At 38.7% G+C, this 18,809-nt stretch overlaps 1 protein-coding gene across 1 annotated transcript in view; it reads right to left on the reverse strand.

The window, feature by feature from the left end:
• The window catches only part of amon (prohormone processing protease amontillado), a 119,082-nt gene extending 100,958 nt beyond the window's left edge, over positions 1–18,124 (reverse strand). Inside the window, exon 1 of the mRNA XM_074094566.1 lies at positions 17,946–18,124. Within this exon, the coding sequence (XP_073950667.1) occupies positions 17,946–18,101 (156 nt within the window). The 5' untranslated portion in view covers positions 18,102–18,124. The remainder of the gene's footprint in view (positions 1–17,945) is intronic.
• Positions 18,125–18,809: the final 685 nt, after the last annotated feature.

The following is an 18,809-nucleotide window of genomic DNA, read 5'->3' on the forward strand; positions in this document are numbered from 1 at the left end:
GTGGTTCGATATGAAAAAACGGTCGCAAAACTGTAATTTTTTGGGAATTTTTTTAAACTATCCGAATCGATTGTACTGATTTTGAGTAGGAGAAAACCATATTTTTTCCAAAATTTAAAAAAAAAAGAAAGGTTACTCTTTTTTTAAAACGCCCCAAAAAAAAAATATCCTTGTTCACGCGGATCGCGTCCGCGTCTACGAATAAATATAAGTCAATAATTAAATAAATAAACTATAGACTCTTCAAGCTCGATTAAAAGTTAACAACTCCTTCCATTTAAATTACTAGTTGTGCAACCATTCGTATCCAAGCTGTAAACTACTTTAAGTTTACTGCCAACTCGAACTTAATATCTCACTTCAAATGTTTCTTCAAGTGCAAGTAATAACGTGATAAAGCCATTAATTGCTCTTACAATATATAATTTAATGGGAAGATGTCTAAGTGGAATTTTCCTTCAGACCGAGCACCTCTCTTATGACTTGAAACAAAGGACTTATTGACCGGAAAGTGGAAGGTATAAAGTTTCACTTCTTTGTTTAAGAATTTTGTGTTGCTGTTTTACTTTATCCAAGGTGTTAATAATAAATGAGAACCTCACACAAACCAAAATATATTTTTAATTTTATGTTAGTTGATTGCATTTATTTTTAATGCTTTCATTATTTAAAAGATATTCGTGTGTTTTGCTAAGTCAGTAATTTTACTTCATTTCTAACTCTAACTCATGATTTGTATTTGTCAGTTGCACTTTGAGTTTTTAGAAGTAAATGTAAATCACTTGATCACACTTAAATCACACATTGATAGCAAAAGGGCCAGTATTTAATTATCGAAATAGTATACAACCTCGCTAAATATTTAATTGGCGCCTGTTGCAGTCGTAACTTTAGACTGGGCACAATAACAAGGGATTTTAAAACACAAACACAATTCTACTCTGAATTCCGAGCAAACGACTTCCTAGTTTTCAATTATTTAATTAACCCTTGTATAAACCGCGGGATTCATAGGTTAAAGATTTTCGGCTGCAATATGCTTTCCTTCAACGTAAAGCTCGTGATAAATTTCAAATTTGATGACAAGATGGCCTAGTGGTTAGAGAACCTGACTACGAAGCTTGAGGTCCGGGGTCGATTCCCGTGTCGGGGCAGATATTTGTATAAAAATACGAATGTTTTGTTCTCGGGTCTGTGTTTTAATATGTATTTAAGTATGTATCTATCTATATATTATATTTATCCGATGCTTAGTACTCATAACACAAGCTTTGCTAAGCTTACTTACGTGATATTTATTTATTTAAATGCAATTTCTCATATGGATTTCAAAAAAACATAGAGGTGTAATCCTGTTTTTTGAATTCACGATCCTGTGACTGAGAGACCATAGATCAAACCTAGGCTTCCACGGCTTAAATTACCTTAAATTACAACTAACTAAAACGAAAACATTTCATACAACAATCCCTTCGACATGATTCTGAAGACGTCCGCCATAGCAGAGTTTCTTAATTAAGATCGAAAAAAAGAATACAAAGGGATATCAACAATGTTTATTTATACTAGACAAAACAAGCTAACAAGCTATTCTCAGAAGGACTATTACATAGTGTAAATAAAACAAAATTGGAAGGTGAAAGACAGCTTCTACACATTTAAAATGTTGGTGGAAAAGAATGGATCTACTGAATTTAAACGACGTAGTAAGCCGATATGGTAGAAATAGAAAATGTAACATCAAAGTAACAGAATAGATGTAACACGTACGTACTCATACTATGCGGCCAGTCGAGCAGAAGGTCCCTTTGAGTTATCATGCGAGATCGTATCAAACACAATACGAAAGGGACTGTTGCTTATGACGAATCTGTTTCGGAAATATTCAAATTACTTAGGGTTGAGTGAGCTGGCATTCCAAGTTTATCACGTTGTGTAGAATAAAGATTTTATTGAACCAGGTGTTACTTTGCGGAGGCCTATCTCAATGAACTATTCTCCCGCGACCATACCATAGCTATGTCTATAAACCCAATGAGCGTTCACACAGCTATTCTACATCCACACTATAAGAACATACACCCAACTTCATAGTTGATAAGGTGATCCTTATAACATCTGGTAGCAATGGAACGTTTGTGTAACTCTAAAGATGAACCCGGTTGAGTTCGAAACACGATAATGTACGTGCTGTACTAACTAGGCAATGTATAAACTAAAGAAGAATTTAAAAATTTCTATCTCCGTATTGATAATTATTAGAGACTTCCAATTTGGCATACACACGTAGGAACTTACTACTTATCGAGATAGTAACGTGTTACGACGAGTTTAGACTTGCAAGAACAATCGTGCAAATTGCATTACACTGCGGCGCTCGATTGACCACTACAAACTCGTTGGCTTTACGGCCTCGCAATGTAATGCACTTGCACGATTTTTCTTGCAGGTCTAAACTCGGCTTTATATTGTTCGTACTCGAAGGAGTAAAAAGAAAATCCGGTAAAGTGAATGACGGCGATTTATTTCAAACTGACTCAGCTTAAGAGAGCTTTAAAATTTTGCAGATATACACCTTGAGGTTCAAAAAGTTGTTTAATATAATCTTGGATAGAGATATCACACAGTCTGGTGCTTCGCCCTTCGTAATATTGAATCAGAATTTGCTCTCCCACGTGCTTAATAAATCCGAGAGTGTATGGATGGTACCTACTTACTGTGTGCCAGATGGCATTCTTTAGAAAAGACTTTGAATAAAACATATTCTGAGAAAGCTCTGAAAGACTCACTTAACTCAACTGATCTTACCAAATAACGATTCATCTACAATTTTTATACATAGGTACTTACCTATAAAATGTGGAAAATGTAATGTTTACCCATACCTATACATTTGTATACAGTGTGGAAAAATAAGTCGGGCCCTGGAGGGAAACTACCTTAAGAGCGTTTACACCTGCTGCTAGGTAATGTTCCATTAAAGAACTTGTGTACTAAATAGGTATTCTTCATGCATATGTTGTAGGACAGACGAGAGTAAGTATACTTTTATGATTTTTTTGTGAAGCAAAGGACCAAATTCAAAGACGGCAGTATGCTATGTTAACTTTTTCCTCTTTCCAATAAAATATAATACCTAAGTCTTCATTCTGTCTCTTAAATAAAACTTCAATATCGGATATTGGTTTGTCATATTATTTGGCATTACATGTTGAAATCTTCAACATATTGTTATTGCCTAAAAATAATTGAACCAGTGGCGTAGCGTAGTGGCAGCGGGGCGGCAAAATTCCATAATAAATAATACTGAATAATAACTACTTTTATATTTCACAGTACGATTTAAGAATAAGCACGAAATTATCTATTACGTATACTCGTACTGTGATGAAATCGGGGAATCCCCTTTTTATAATGAATGGTACAATAATGACATCTTGTAAACTATAGTTTTTTCACGTATTGCTCGAAAATGTGGCCATAGATAACCTAAATCCAGTACACAAAACTGACTATATATACATTTAACAGCTGACCATTTATGGCTCGCAAAACACGACAACAATGTCACACATTACGGTAACAGGTCGTATCAATATGTATTTCATAGTACGATACGACTTTTTAGAACATATTTCAGAATTTCATTCCCAGCGTGCTGAAACGACTATCGGACCAATCAAAAGTAATCGTCTGCTGCATGTGAAATTAAATTGACCAATAAGAATGCGTTATTCATGACTTTTATGAGGTGTTTTTTTTTTCTTAAACGCATAATATGAACTAATTGGTTTAATTTTTAAGTATAATGAAAAATTGAGTCAAACTGACATAAGTTTCTATGGGCATGTACAAGAAAAATAAGGTCGGTATTTCCATGTCGGTATTATCCGGGCCGGTAAAGTAACGAGTCATACGGTGGAAGCAACGCAGTCTTTGGATTGTTATTGTTTGTTTTGTGATAAATTTTTTTATTTCCTCGCAGTGATCGTGAAAAGTGTTTAGTCTCGGCCAAAAGTGCAATAGATGAACACGTATTATCGAAGGCCTCCCTTTCGGCCTTCACAGAAACTCGTTTATCTATTGCTTACTTTCCAGCCTCTACAACAATCTCCTATTAAAAACCTAAACAAGCGAGCGGCAAAATTGTCTTCCGCCCGGGCGACTAATACCCACGCTACGCCACTGAATTGAACTAACAATACAAGGTATGTACCTACCTTTCAGAGCTTAGTCAAAAATAACATCTGAATATTTAATCCTATTGGGTATCGACGTAATAACATTATTCATACTTGAAATTATATTTTCAACTCAGATTTAGATTTATCGCTGCCTAAATTCATTTTATGAATAATATCACAATACGAGTACATATATGTGAGTATATGTTTATAGTACTGTTTGTCCGCGGCTTCGCATACAAAACCATCAGAACAAGCCACAGCAGGAATTCAAAAAATTACATAATGGATTTCATTAAGCTTATAAAACACCCGCGCCAAATTTCATGTCTCCAATCCTAGTGCTTGAATTTTTGAGATTTTGTGCGGATCCTGTGGGAACATCGGGATAAAAAGTAACCTATGTGTTATTCCAGATGTCCACCTATTTAGATACCAAAATTCATCCAAATTCGTCAATCGTTTAAGCGTGAAGGTGTAACAAATATACTCACAAACTTTTACATTTATAATGTCTTAGGGGTAGGGTAGGATTTCCCTGATTTTTTAAATTTAATTAGACTACGTTATATCCCTTAGGTTTTTGCCTTATCCTTCCCATACGAAGCCTTTTTTACCCTGTTAACTACAATATTTCTTCCACACATGGAGCCCTTATCTCAACAAAATGGATTTCCCGTGGGAGATTCCTGAGCAATTACCGTCATGTGAGGAAGATAGCTTCTGGACGAGTGTGCAGTCGAGGAAACTCAATCACGTACCAGGTGGAACCTTTTCTTAATCAATTTCGCTATGATTTCTTTGGCAAATGTATGGGACGTCAACATGACATTATTTGTACAGAGGTTCCACCCCGGTACGTGGTTCAGTTTTCACAACTGTACAGAGACAGCTTGGAGTGGTGAACTTTTAAGAAGCTCAAAGGCTACATTGTGAAATGCGTGTTATGAATCTGGCCGTCTTCAAATCTAAGGTAACGGTCATTTAAAGAGCTGCCACACTGCTGCTTAAAAAACGGTGACGGTGCGGAATCGCAGTGACTTTTTGGTAGAGAGCATGCGGCAAAGTCCTGACGTTTACAGCACCTCGTTGCGATTCGCACCGTTTACGTAATTTAAGCAGCGGTGTGGAGAGTTGCAATAAAAACGGTGCGCATACGATGCGTCACTGCGATTCCGTACCTTCACCGTTTTTTGAGCAGCGGTGTGGCTTGTCCATTATAGATCTAGTGAATAATCCGTTCCCATCGTTAAAATTTGGAACACACGTCTACTTCCGAATGCTGTCAACGTGTCTATGAATTATTATATTAATAAGTGACATGTTTGTATTAAATAAATAGGGTGCTTTACTTATTACTGACAAATGTCAAACCATGAGTTTGAAATATATCACATCGAAATGCTATAACCCGTCATCATCATTATATTTATTTAAGAGCCTAGCTCTTGTCGTTGGAGTAATCGCCATTCTGTACGCCTCTCTGACAATGCGTTGAGCTCCAGCAGGGCTACTACGAAACTCGAAACTTGAAGTTCGTGTCGTGCGGTCCCTCTGGCAATTATACTATTTAATACGAGAGCGAAAGGGAACGCACGACACTAACTTCGAGTTTCGTATAGCCCTGCTGGCCCTATACCACGAAAGTGCAAAACTCGAACTTTATGTTGCCGTCCTGCTGAAACTTATGTCATTTAATACGCGAGTGAAAGGGACCGTGCGATACCAACTTCGATTTGCGAGTTTCGTAGTAGCCCCTCTGATACTATATGTTATCTTCTTTTCTTTTTCTTACTTAATATTATAAACGCATTGTATGGATGGATGTTTGGATTTTTGTTACTCTTTCACGCAAAAACTACTGAACGGATTAGCATGAAATTCGGCATACAGGTAATATATACCCTGGATAACCATATAGGCTACTTTTACCCGAAATAATGTATAGTTCCTGTGGGAGCAAAAAGGCTTAAGCTACATACAATTCTGCGCGGGGAGAAGCCGCGGGCAAAAGCTAGTAAGTTATAATCGGGTTATAACTTATAACCCAAACGATCAATTATATAGAGAATGCAAAGTAAAATAATTATGTTAAAAGTATCTGTGTGACTAAATAAAGCATGGTCAAAGTAAGTTCCAGCCATATCTAGTTACATTACTTAGGATGACTGAGATGATTACAATAATAGTATAGCTTACACAATAACTTAACTAAATCCGAGTACAGGATAACTTAACTACTTAACCACTCGCCGCAAGCGTGGCCTCCTAACCCCGATGTTAACTGGAACATCAAATCCACAAATATCACAGTGAATATTCCTCGGCTTACTTGATCTCTCCAGGCAGATGTTATCCCTGGGGAACGAAGTCCGAAGAAAAACTTTAAAATATAATTTACACTTACGACTTGAGAAACTTTGAAAGCGCGATGTAGAATGTAAAGTTACATTAAGTTCTAGAAACTAAAATTATGACTAGATGGCGCAAGGGGACGCTACACATTTTCATCATAAACTTAATTGTTTAATTAGCTCTCTATATTACTAAATAATTATTACAACGCCGTGGGATAAACACGCTTAAATAAACAAATTTGAAGCCAATTGCAAGAAGAAGGCGTTTGCTTACCGGTCAACCTACTAACACTTCAAGGTAAATAAAAGCTTATAAAATTAATAAAACCTTTTCAGTTTCTCTATATAATAGTGATTAAGATTAAAGTATCATATGCTCTGCTTTTATGAAACGAACAACATAAAGCTACAAATATACAAAAGACACAATAAGCTACAAATGTGTCAGGCGAAAAATTAATCGCCGAATACCTAGAGCAGTGCTACTCTTCACACACACTGTTGCTTGCCCTGGAAATGAAAGAGAAACAACGATATTGACGTCGTTGCGCACGTCTGAACTCAAAGTTAAGGTAAGTCAATAATAATAATTAATTAAAAACGCGTTATTCGTTGTTGATTGAATTTATTAGTTTTCAGTGCGTTTATAGGTGAATAAAGTACCTACTTTCGGTCGGAAAATCATTTTAAGAGGTGACTTTTAGCGTTACGAATACGAAAGATATACGATCGATTTTAGCGTAGGTATTTATTTATTTCTACTAAATAAACCGATTCAAGTCTGTCAATATCCTAATGATAAATTACATTTGATCTTCCAAATCTGGAAGGAAATGAAATCAGAGATATACTCGTATATAAAAAAAAACAATCTTTAGTTACATCGCTTCGGAAATAGCGTTTCACAGCTATGCTCTTACGTACCAAGTAAATGGTATAAACACATGAGCACTGCAGAATGCCCTCTTAACCCCGATACACTTAACTGGCACATAACATGCTCATTTGTAAATGGACAGACCTACTTATAGCCCTCTTGCATTAGATGGAAAGGTGGCGGAGTTAGTGTACCCATATTATGTATTACATATGGCTTTTTAGTTCACTAAGGGGCTGTTTCACCATCCATTGATTAGTGTTAACTGGCGGTTAGGTGTGATGCTGTCTCTATTTGTTTTGTTCGAATAGACGGAGACGGCATCACATTTAACCGTCGGTTAACGCTAATCAATGGATGGTGAAACAGCCCCTAAGTGTTCTGTTTACTTCTTAGGCTGTTTTTTGGCTTTATATTTGTGTTGGTGTTTTGTTTAATTTATTTTGTACTAGCCGCTACCCGCGACTTCGTCCGAGCGGAATACGTTTATCGCTATCCAGCGGGAACTATGCAATTTTCCGGGATAAAAACTATCCTATGTCCTTCTCCGGGACTCAAACTATCTGTATACCGAATTTTATCTAAATCATTTAAGCGGTTTAAACGTGATTGAGTAACAAACATCCAAACCTCCATACATCCAAACATGTTCACAAACTTTCACATTTATAATATTAATAGGTAAGGTACGACTTAAAACTTTTACGAGTAGGTATATGTACTCGCTGTGTTTCAAGTGTTTCAATTCTGCTTTTGTGTTTCAATTCTTGCCTTCTGCCTTCTGTCTTTTTTCAGCAATGATTTCTATCTCATGTGATGGGAATAGATATTAATCGTTTTCTACTTAAGTATGCTCTTTAGTGTAGAAAGTCTGTTTAAGGCTACGTTTCCACCAGAAATTAGCGAGGATGCGTTGCGAGGAACGCGTTGAACTAATAGAAACGGTCATTTACTTATCCTCGCTCCGCCGACCGAGCTGTTTCCACTAGAGATGCGTGGAGCGACGTTAGGTAAATGAAGAGTTTCTTAAATACAAACTGAGACATGGATGCACAGAAAAACCAGAAAAAGAGACCAGCACTGGGAATCGAACCTAGGTCCTCAGCATTTCGTGCTGCGTGCTATAACCCCTACACCACTGCTGGACAGGAATCTTAGACACTAATTTTTCATTTGCATACATATCTCAGGTTGCTTATTTCTACTATGCTACTTAAGCAGCAGCACTAGCGACATCTATGTTGCGTCGACAGACGTCACATTACTTCGTGTCTAGATTCCTGTCCAGCAGTGGTGTAGGGGTTATAGCACGCAGCACGGAATGCTGAGGACCTGGGTTTGATTCCCAGTGCTGGTCTCTTTTTCTGGTTTTTCTGTGCATCCATGCCTCAGTTTGTATTTACGATATGGTTTCACGGGATACCCGTAAAAGTAACAAATTTGGAGTTGAAACAAAAAATACAAAAAGACTCCAAAAAATCAATCGTGAAGCGTTTCTTTTAGTTCATGACAAACATATTCCTCGTAACACATTCTCAGATATCGCTGGCTGAAACACGGCCTCAGGCACAGCTCAGTAAAAAAAGGGAAGCGCAAGTACCTGAATCACGAGCTCGCTTGCCGACAAACGCTCATTCGTTTTCTCATTTTTACCCGAACAAACCGCAATTTTCGTAGCATTCGGGCGATTAATATTTAACAACGTCCCGAACAAGCCCAGACAGGCCTGATCTCATTACGTTATCTCGATGACCTTTGTATTTAAAAGGCGAATTTCGTTTTTGAAGAGATTTTACATTACAAAGCGGGTGAGATGATATCGGTTGACGGATTACGTGAGGTTGAATGTTCTTTTGTTTTTTAGGTGTAATCTCGCAAACCTCGCAAACCTCCTTTTTTTAATTCGGTCTAAAAGTGGCTTTTACATTCGACCACAATTCGACTCTACACACACAAAGGGAGAGAGAAAGATAATAATAAATAAATATTTAGGACAAGTGTCCTAAATATTTATTTTCAATAGGTTCAATTGGTGTCAAGTGACACCAATTGAACCTAGTCCCAAACTAAGCAAAGCTTGTACTATGGATACTAGGCAACGGATAAACATACTTATATAGATAAATACATACTTAAACAACGTCCCGAACATCCCGTCCATTCGTGACAACGTGGAAAAAGGTATAATAAAAATGTGCATGTCACGAAATGGACCGAAATCAGCAAACTGCCGGTCGAAAGACGATGATCTTTCATTTCATTAATTAAACAAACAAATGAACAGTACGCAAACGTTCACAGCCTCCCAGCCTATATACGTCCCACTGCTGGGCACAGGCCTCCTCTCAGAATTAGAGAGCTTGGGCCGTAGTTCCCACCCGGGCCCAGTGCGGATTGAGAACTTCACACACACCATTGAATTGCTTCGCAGGTTTGTGCAAGTTTCCTCGCGATGTTTTCCTTCACCGTAAATTTCAAATGTAATTTCGCACATGAATTTCGAAAAACTCAGAGGTGCGAGCCGGGGTTTGAACCTACGATCCTCTGCTTGAGAGGCCATAGGTCAAACCACTCGGCCACCACGGCTTCAGATCAAATATAATGTTAATAATAGTAATGGACAGCTCGTAAAAAAGAAAAAGACGTAGCACTTATTGGATCATCCCCTTAGATTAGAACTTTAGCGTCGTAGCAAACTCTACGGCAACAGTGCTACGAGCGAGCTACGAAAACAATATATTTGTGTAACCATACTACCTTCTGGTTCTTCGCAATTGAACAGAATAAGTTTCCGAAAGGAACAAAGTATTCTTTGTTCGTAGAAACGACTCGAAGGTTTTATTAAAACGGAAAATGGAACAAAATACTAGTGTTTCTATAACTCAGGTACCTACTCTTATAAAATTGACAGTAACTAATTTAATATTTAATGCAAATAGTCAGAGCGAAATGTATACAGCACCAGAGGCGTATTTAAATATTTGGCAGCCCAGGTTAGTTTTGCCGCCCCATTAATAATAATAATAAAATTTATTTATTCAGATAATTAGGATCCATCATTTGTTAGTATTACTTATAAATATGTTACATGGCGACGATGAGGATGGATGTGGTTATGTTAGTGACGATAAAAATTCAAGAATTCAAATTCAAATATTTTATTTGTTTTTTTTTTTTATGAAAAAACTTGCAATAGGTAGCTTCACCGCCCCTCGCAGCCTGCCGCCCCGAGACATGGCCCACTTGTACCCTTGGCCTTGGCTCTACCTTTGGGTAAAAATATACATAATTCCAAGGCTCGATTTCCCGTGGCTATGCGATACTCGGGGCCCCTTTTTCAGCCGTTAATAGATGATCAACGCTTTTCAAGTTCAAGATCAATCAAATCGGCTGACAATCGTTAAATCACTAGTCAATAACAATTCTCCTACAACAACTATGGACTGTAAAGTCTTTGGGGTTGTAAATTAATAAAATAAAATAACATTTTTTATAATAACGTAAAATTAACACGCAGCGCAAACGACAGATATGACTGGATACGTTGCTTTTGTTTCCTGTTCGGGCTGTTTTTTTTTTTCAAATATTGATGGCCAGTTGCTAAACAGTATTGGTATGCAATCTTTCAAATAAACTTTGTACATCAGCCGGCCTCAGACATGGCGTTAATGCTTTTCAGGTTGGCTGATGTGACAAGAAATTAGTTATCATCAATTGTGAGATGTACATTTTTAATTTATTTTTATTCGACTGGATGGCAAACGAGCAAGTGGGTCTCCTGATGGTAAGAGATCACCACCGCCCATAGCATCTGCAACACCAGGGGTATTGCAGATGCGTTTGCCAACCTAGAGGCCTAAGATGGGATACCTCAAGTGCCAGTAATTTCACGGCTGTCTTACTCTCCACACCGAACACAACATTGCAAGACTGCTGCTTCACCGCGTTCACAGCAGGATTAGCAAAAAATCTTCTTCTGATTTTTTCTGGTTAGTTATGTTTTGCCCTATGGCTCTAATGTGACAAATTTGTACGTTGCCCGTTTTAAATAAAAAATAATAATAATAAATTTTGTACATGCATCATCCACACAACATACCAATTCAAAAACAAATGAACACCAAACGGACATAACGAAACTAAATAAGATAAGCCTCATCGATTCAGACAAACAAATTGACAGCACTTGACCTTGAGCCAATCACACACAGCCAATTATGTAGGGACAGTTAAAACGAAAAAATATAAATACCAATCAAAACACGTTAAACTTCATAAATGAAACCGTCGCGTTTGGATTTTTTTGTGGCCTAAATTTACAATACATCGCTACGATAAATTCATTTTGCTCGGTTCTTTTTCGTCTGTATTATTAATATTGCAAACACGCGACTCGAGCTCATGATTGCGGTGGCCGATATTTCTGAAAAGGGATGACACTCTCAATGTCGATCAAACCATGTTATGAGATGCCCATTTAAAAATGTTTATTTTATAGACACTGCGGACAGATGAAACAGTTAAACTCTTTGGATTTCAAAAGTTTTTTTACTAGATAGTAGCTTATATAGTAGTAGTAGTAGTAGTCGTAGCTAGTTGTTGTGTTGGTGGGTTTAATCTTGTAAGTTTGTTTTGACCCACTCCCAGTGATCGGATTGACTTGAAATTAAAATTGGGTGACAATATAAATACAGTCAGCAAAAAGACTTATATTAAAAATGTAGTTTTGACACAAATTGATATACTGAGCTACTACGCTTAACCACATTGTAAAAACCGTTTGTTAACACCTAGAAACAAAACAGTGCATTGAACTACCCGCATGCCGATAAGTACTGTGACCGTTGTGGGCAAACCGCCGTAAGCTCGACCCGCATCACAACCTTGTCACAATAAGCCATCAGAGTGATCGTCAAGGAACTCGCAGGTATTTATTGTGAAAAAGTCGAGCTGCAGGTCAACTTACGCTGGCATCAATAAAACAATACCCTTTTTTTGGGTAATCGTGTTAAAACCACCGATAACAATATCGGCTTAAAGACATTTATTCTCATAAGAACATACAGTTCACTTATATGACATCCAAAAACTTAAAATTATAATAAACTTCACCATGATCTTAATGTATATGTCGGCGGCCGATAGTAAAATCCGCCAGATCACGAAATTCCTAGGCATATCGTGAAATGCCGCCTTTCATGATATGCCTAACACGTTGGCCAGGCATATCACGATGTTGCCTGAGAAATATACGGCAGATCGGCAAGTGCATTTAAAGTAAAGAAAAATAAATTAACAGACCAGACATTTTGGCTATAGGTGGGTATGGAGTTGTATCCATCTCCGCAGGAGTGGAGAGACCCACCGTTCCGAGAACACGCGCAGGATGCCGTCGGCCCTGCGGCGGAGGCGTTCCATCACGGATGCACATCGTTATCTCATGATGGCCGCAAAACCATCTGTCTGTGCCTCCGCTAACATCCCCGAGGCGGTACACCGCCACGGCAACCCCAAAAGCACCCTGCACGCGTTATTACGAGTATATTGGACGCGTAAATCGCTGTATGCCCGCTGTGAAAATGAGTCCCACAGACTGCACGTGTAAAAATGTTGACAATACGCTTTAAAAGCGTTACTTTTACTGGTGTAGAGCAACGCGCAAATCTTACACTAAGCAGCGTCCTTAAAATAGCCTTAAGCACGGTTTCAACCGCGAACGGGGTGGACTCATTAATGACTTAGTTTAACTTACGGCTTAAGTAGGCTTTCATGCAGCCAATCGTTCGTTGTACGTAGGAGTCCTCTCCGCTCGCGGTGTAAAGGCCACAGCTCATTAGAGCTACCCGGCATCCGACCAGCACCGCCTCGACTTTCGGCATCCACTCGTTGTCGACAGGTGGTCCACGTTTGGACGCCGCGTTGACGAGTGGATGTTCCTAGTATGCTATGGCCGCGAGCAGCGGGCTATCACCGAGTGGTCCACTCGCCGTCCGCGCGTGGCAACCTCGCGAATGAGGCGATCCGGTGACGCTACGGAGTTGATGTAGTGAGCGCATACCCATACAAATCTATATGAAGAATACTAACCACTCGAGGCGAGGCGGTGCTGATAGGGATCCGTGTGGCTGTAATTAGCTGTGATCTTAAATTGGCTTTATATGACAGCAGCTGCACTAGCAGATGTTCCGACGCTCTGACTTCTAGCCTGCGTGTGTGGTGTTCCGTCGTTTTAGGGTAGCGACGAAGACGACTTCCGAAAATCTCTAATTATTAAGTATTTTTTTGTACATCTTTTTGTGTTTTCTTATGTGTGACGCATGTATTTCTTCAAAAAAGTGTTCCCATAATATAACCGTACCTAATGTTATTATCTAGAATATTACTTGGAAAAAATAAATGGGCGCCTGTCCGCCCACGCAGTCTCTATGGGATAAATATCTTGATCGCACCTAAAATATACCCAAAACCTTACTTACCCAAAATTACTTGGAATATCACCTATTGGATATACAATGTAATTGGCTGGGTGTCTAAAGGACTAGAACTAAAGCTGAAGGGTATACGAGTCTACTAGATTGAAAACACGTGTTTACTCATTCGCATCTTAATAAGACTGGAAGAAATAAAAAAACAATGACAGTTCTAAAACAAAAATATTCAAAATTAGTATAAAAAAAGCGTAGAAAAATAAATTCTTATGAAAAAGGGTTTTAAAAAAGGCACATACAATGTGTCTTCATAAATGTTAATTTTTTCCTTTTCATATATATTTTGGCTGTAGCTGTTTTATTTTACCTAAAACTGATCGTGATTGAACCCTGTCTCACCTGATGTTAAGTGCAGATGAAGCCAAAATCGGCGCTGTGGATCCGAACCTTAGCATTAAGGAGCTGCCAGCTCTTACGGCTCTAAGTCTATTAATTATAACGTTATTGTGTGATGTTGCTTTGTTTAGCCGAATAAACATTTTCTTTTTTTTCTTTCTTTCTTTAAAATTCTTCTTAAATATTGTCAGCAGGTGGTTGGATTCTTTTGACCCCTGTAAATGTTTTTCGGGACTTCAATTCATCATCATCATATCAGACGCAGGACGTCCACAGTTGGACATATTATGCCTCCTCCATAGACCTCCAGTTGTTTCGATTGGAAGCGGCCTGTATCCACCCTAAGCCTGTGGCTTTCACCAGGGTGTCTGTCTGTTTCGTTAGTGGACGTCCTACGCTGCGCTTGCCGATCCGCGGTCTCCAGAACTTTTCGGCCCCAACGGCCATCTGTTTTCTGTGCTATATGGCCTGCCCATTATCACTTCAAGGAGCCAATCCGCGTGGCTATGTCGGAGACCGTGCTTCTACATACCAATGAACTAAAAGAATTTCTTTGCTCACCCTTTTTGAAAAAGAAATTCTTTTATTTAGTTTATTGATATGGACCTCCGCAAAGTAACGCTTGATTCAATAAATTACTTCTACATACCTCCTCATCACTTTAGGCCTTATAAATAGGCTCAGAGTTGCTCAGCGAGCTATGAAGAGAGCTATGCTTGGGGTTTCTCTACGGGATCGAATCTGAAATAAGGAGTTACGTAGAAGAACAAGGGTCACCGACATAGCCAAGCGAATTAGCTCGTTGAAGTGGCAATGGGCGGGCCATATAGCACGGAGAGCGGATGGCCGTTGGGGCCGAAAAGTTCTCGAGTGGAGACCGCGGATCGGCAAGCGCAGCGTAGGACGTCCACCGACAAGATGGACGGATGACCAGGTTAAAGCTGCGGGTTCACGGTGGATGCAGGCCGCTTCCAACCGAAGCAACTGGAGGTCTGTGGGGGAGGCCTATGTGAAACAGTGGACGTCCTACGGCTGAGATGATGATGATGATGATGACCTCCTCATCCTTATTCGAAGTTACCCCAAGCATAGTCCTCTCCATAGCTCGCTACGCAACTCAGAGCCTGCCATAAGGCCTATAGTAAAGCACCGCATCTCGGATCCATATTATGTCATGTGACTTTCAATTATGTAATGCTTTAAGCTTTCGTGATTTTCACTCATAACTTAGCTACACTCGGGACTTATTACGTTAATAAACGAGAGATTATTACCTCAACGTTCGGCTACATTAGCATTAGGTACCTACGTGTGGCACGGTGCCACTGGCACCAGAAGAGTGAGTAGAGTAAGTACTTGAATCTACTGTGACCTCGGTCACTGCAATGTGGCCGATACGTCGAGGTAATTAGTTCTCGCGTGGTGTGATAAGTCCCGAGTGTGGTAATTTTCAATTATGGTTATAATATTACCGAATTTGGTTTGGCGTGAGTATAAAAAATACTCAATTCAAAGATATATTTACAAAAAGAATATTTGTTTTGAGTTAAGAAGGGTATTGAGTATCGTGTGTAATATATGACACACAGGCCCAACTATCACAAGCACAGCACAAAATGCTACCGCATTTCGAACTCTAAAAGTTCACTGTCAAAGCTAAATAATCTTTGAATGTGGAAATTGAAATAGCGGGTCACTAGTACGTTTCGTAGCGAGTTAGCAACGTAAAGTTGCTCATCAATATGGGTCTCCGCAAAGTAACGCCTAAATCAATCAATCAGCAAAATTAATGATCATAAATCCATACGAAGTGTCGTGTACCCGTTTTGTTAGTCAGTGTAATCTAACAACTAGATTAACGTGGCCCTGTGTCAGCGTGCGCTAAAGTGTAGCGCTAGACTCCCGCCATTAGGTATTAAGAATTGGAGTGTATTTAGACTTTCACTGCGCCTTTTTTGACTACTTCCCAAAAGTTGAAAAACTCGATTTAAAACTCTGTTACTTCACAGTTTTCCATTTCTGTGAAACAAATGGCAAGCAGTCTTTTTCTTTCAGCTAATTCCCGCTCTGTTTTCAAGTCATCATTCCATGAATAGTATTCTTAGACAGCTTGACCTGAACTGCTTTTGAACTGTAGTAGAGCAACGAAAAAAAACACACTAGGCTACCTCATAACAGGGTGTACCCCAGGGAAGCATACTGGGGCCACTGCTGTTTCTTCTGTATATTAATGATATTTCAGATGTCACAAATCACAAGTGCATATTGTTTGCAGATGATACCACATTATTATTTAGATGTTATGATAGAGAGACATTTGAGACTGACATTAATTTGGCATTAAGTAAAATAATTGAATGGATGGACATGAATAATTTAAAAATTAATATAAGTATAACGAGCCCGAAAAGTTACGACACTGAAAGTTCAATAAACGATCTTAAATATAAAAACTATTCTCGTTTGTAAAGGAGATTTGATACCCTTAATTTTTTGAACTCATTTGAAAACTTCCTTAAGTACCACGGTAATAGGCGCCGTTACCTAAACTAAAACTAAGGCAATACAATTTAAAACATATAGAAGTCAAAAACTGCGCTTAACGCTTGATGAAAATTGTATCTGGAAAAATCATGTTGATGTTCTGTGCTCGAGAATAAATCGCTTTGTGTTTGCACTTTACCGTTTGAGAAAGATTTCTTCCTTATCATGGCTATGTCGCATCAATTTTGCGTTACGGTATCATAATCTGGGGCAACTCAGTCGAAATCAACAGACTATTCATAGCGCAAAAAAAATGCATAAGGGCGTTGTGTGACATTGGCAGAAGGGAATCTTATAGACCAATGTTTAAAAAGCTTAAAATTCTTCCTCTTCCATGCATTTATATTGCTGAGATATCACTTTTTGTAAAAAATAATATTGAACACTTTACTAGAGTATCAGATGTCAATCCCCAACCTAGGAGCAATCGAAGAAATAAACTACTAGTTACAAGAAATAGACTGGCTCTTTGCCGCGACAACGTGTACAGCATGGCGATCAAAATTTTTAATAAACTACCGCCTGCCTTATTAGTTGCCAATGCGAAAATTTGAATCATTTTTATTAAATTGGCTTATGGCTTACAATTTTTATAGCCTCGATGATTTTTTTAATTTAAGGTAATAGTTTTGATTACCTACGACATTTATTTTATTTTAATTCTATTGTAATAATTCTTATGATATTGATTTTGATTTATAATGATAATTTTGTTTTCGATTATGTATGACATTTTGCAGTTTTGATATTTGATCTTTATTAATTTTGTAACATAGATTTAAGTCAAAATTTTGCATGCCTACTGTTAGAGGGCAGCTAGCACTATTGACACTTTTATAAGTTAATACCTTATAAGAAATTCCAACATCGCATTTATCCACATAGTGCTAAAGCAAATAAATATTTCATTTCATTTCATTTGTACCTATATGGATTATAAAGTTACATTTACAACACGGATGAAACAGTCAATATATTTTCACGGCCGGCGGTTTGCCCTGCTAATCACCAGCCTTCGAATCTTCAGTGTCGGCTTACGGATACCCGAGCCGAGGCCGAAAAGTGTTCATCCAAGGAAACTCTCCGACATAAATCAACTTAGGCGGACAAAAATATACGTGTCCGCTATGTTTACGTGTTATCACGTGGCTGCACTTACCGGGCCCAAGCTCTCGAAGCCATGGTGCAGGGCGACCTGCTTCGCCTCCTCGTGGTCCACGGATCGCTTGAACCGCACGAGGAATGAGTTGGTGAAAACCTCGGAGGACGATGTCGCGGCGATCAGGACCGTCACAGCCAAGCATTGCAACCACATGTTAGCGCTGTGGCCGGAGGAGGCTGACTGAGGATTGTCTACCGCTGACGTCACCAACTATCGACCAGAACTCCGCGCATGCGTGTCCCGCATCCTCCATTCAACCAATCTCGCTCCAACCGAGCCTCAGATTATGAGCCGACGTCGCTACATCACCGTTGTTTTGAATAATACAATCCAGATTCGCCGCTAATATGCGAGTTCTGACCTTGGCCAGGGTTATGGGCAGGGCCGTTACTCAGCGGTACAGCTTGCGCTAAGTGCCACCTAAAAGCTTTATATTGTCTGGAGCCTTCAATAAGTTGCCTGAAAAAGAGGGTAAAAAGTTCACCGTTTGAATGCCCGATGGCGTTTATTTACCGGCTAATTGAATATTGATGTAACGTAACTTTAGCTCACGTGCCCGTGTACGTTTAGCTTATTTTAAGCAATGTATTTCGTGCAGTGAGCGCTAAATGGTCCGTACTCCATTTAAAAGCGATCTGAAAATAAAACTGTACCATTTGTACCTACGTGTTTTGTACATTTACAATTTTATTGTGTCAACCTATATAGCAGCATGTGAAGTCTTTTTACACTCGTGTACTTATAATATTCTGAGAATTGTAATTGTTAAAGAAAATGGAAAAGGCGCTTATTTTGGCACATACTCGTATTGGCTTCTTAATCAAAGTCAAAGTCAAAGTCAAAATATCTTTATTCAATTTA

This window comes from Choristoneura fumiferana, chromosome 11 (genome assembly GCF_025370935.1).
Source record: "Choristoneura fumiferana chromosome 11, NRCan_CFum_1, whole genome shotgun sequence".
NCBI lineage: Eukaryota > Metazoa > Arthropoda > Insecta > Lepidoptera > Tortricidae > Choristoneura > Choristoneura fumiferana.